This window comes from Sinocyclocheilus anshuiensis, unplaced genomic scaffold (assembly GCF_001515605.1).
Source record: "Sinocyclocheilus anshuiensis isolate Anshui unplaced genomic scaffold, SAMN03320099.WGS_v1.1 scaffold2571, whole genome shotgun sequence".
Taxonomy (NCBI): Eukaryota; Metazoa; Chordata; class Actinopteri; order Cypriniformes; family Cyprinidae; genus Sinocyclocheilus; species Sinocyclocheilus anshuiensis.
In genome coordinates, this window is record NW_015560621.1 from 278,112 (window position 1) to 279,865 (window position 1,754).

The window sequence follows — 1,754 nt, forward strand, 5'->3', positions numbered from 1 at the left end:
GATACTATCTATCTATCTATCTATCTATCTATCTATCTATCTATCAAAGCAATAATATAAAATACAGTAATATAGATGTGTACAGGATTTACAGTAATACTATATTTTCATATTTACATAATTTTGTATAATTTCCTCACATAGTAACTGTTTGCTTTATGCTTCTTTATATGGTTGTAGCATTAAAGGTCCCATGGCATGAAAATTTCACTTTATGAGGTTTTTTAACATTAATATGAGTTCCCCTAGCCTGCCTATGGTCCCCCAGTGGCTAGAAATGGCGATAGGTGTAAACCCTGGGTATCCTGCTTTGCCTTTGAGAAAATGAAAGCTCAGATGGCCCAATCTGGAATCTTCCCTTTATGTCATCATACGGGGAAAGGTTACCTCCCCTTTCTCTGCTTTGCCCGCCCATGAGAAAATGAGCTACTACCGTGCGAGGCGAGCGCAATATTTTTTTTTCCTCGAGAGACATCATGGCTTGCAAACGAGCGAAGCATGGCAGTTGCCCCGCCTCTCTCCTCCTCATTAGCATTTAAAGCTACAGACACAGAAATGGCACGTCCTAAGGAAAGCTCATTGTGGGACTGGCTCGTAGTGGCTGAAATTCTGCACCAAGGCTGAATTTCGGGAAAGAGACTTCAGATACAGTACTAGGGACCACTTAGGCCTATATAAAAGCATCCAAAAAGCAGCATGTCATGGGACCTTTAATGCATTGCCTGCCAAATATGTAGCTCTGGTTGACAAAGGTTTTTGAAAAGATTAGTTTTACAGACCAGGATATATATTTTCTTTTTGCTTAAAATGTATTCTGTTTCTGTTCATGTAGAGAACATCGCAAAATCAGGCTCTCCTCAAGCAGAAGATCTGGATGAAAGTATTCCAGTCATTCCTCCGCGGCCCAGTCCTCAGCTCATTCTGGAGCGCTGCACTGAGAACACATGCAAGAGAGTCAGCATACATGAGGCCAACTGAAGTGATTGAGTTATGAAGCGATGTGTTAAATCTCGACTTGAATCTGTTAAAAATGGTCACAGGCATTCAGATACTTGTTTAAACAAATTCTATGTTCATTCCTGCTTAGGCCAGAACCTGTTATAAGCTATGTGTGTTAGACATTTTATAAGTGTAACGTTTATGTCTACAAGCCAACTAGCTATACTCCAGTACGCATTTTTATGACTTAGTGTTTGTCTCTATTTTTGATGTTTTTGTAAACAGTGACAAATAAGTAAATAAACAATAGTTTGCAAATCCAATGCATGGTGTCAAGAAGAAATTCCCTTGGTGCTGTGAGATGGTCAGATGGGAATGTCAGTACATGATTAACATATTCATATGCTAAAACTACCTATAAAAAGTACTGTGGCAGTACCATGGCATCAGAATGTCATATTAAAGGGGTCATATGATGCTTTTTTAAAGATCACTGTTTTGTGTATTTGATGTAACAGAATATGTTGACATGCTTTAATGTTCAAAAAACACATTATTTTTCAAATACTGTACATTATTGTAGGTCCTCTATGCCCCGCCTCTCTCAAACGCTTCGTTTTCTACAAAGTCCCTCCTTCCGAAAAGCGCAGTCTGCTCTGATTGGCCAGCTGACCCAGTGCATTGTGATTGGCCGAACACCGCAAGCACTCGTCGGAAATGTAACGCCCCTTACCATAATCGCGAGCTTCAAAATAAATGTAAAGACAGAGCCCGAAAGGGGAACAGAGTATTGTGACAGACACAGTGATGAAACT

General features: G+C 39.8%; 1 protein-coding gene across 1 annotated transcript in view; it reads left to right on the plus strand.

The window, feature by feature from the left end:
* The window catches only part of LOC107681886 (neutrophil cytosolic factor 1-like), a 6,282-nt gene extending 5,020 nt beyond the window's left edge, over positions 1-1,262 (plus strand). The window contains exon 11 of the mRNA XM_016478254.1: positions 833-1,262. Within this exon, the coding sequence (XP_016333740.1) occupies positions 833-978 (146 nt within the window). The 3' untranslated portion in view covers positions 979-1,262. The remainder of the gene's footprint in view (positions 1-832) is intronic.
* Positions 1,263-1,754: the final 492 nt, after the last annotated feature.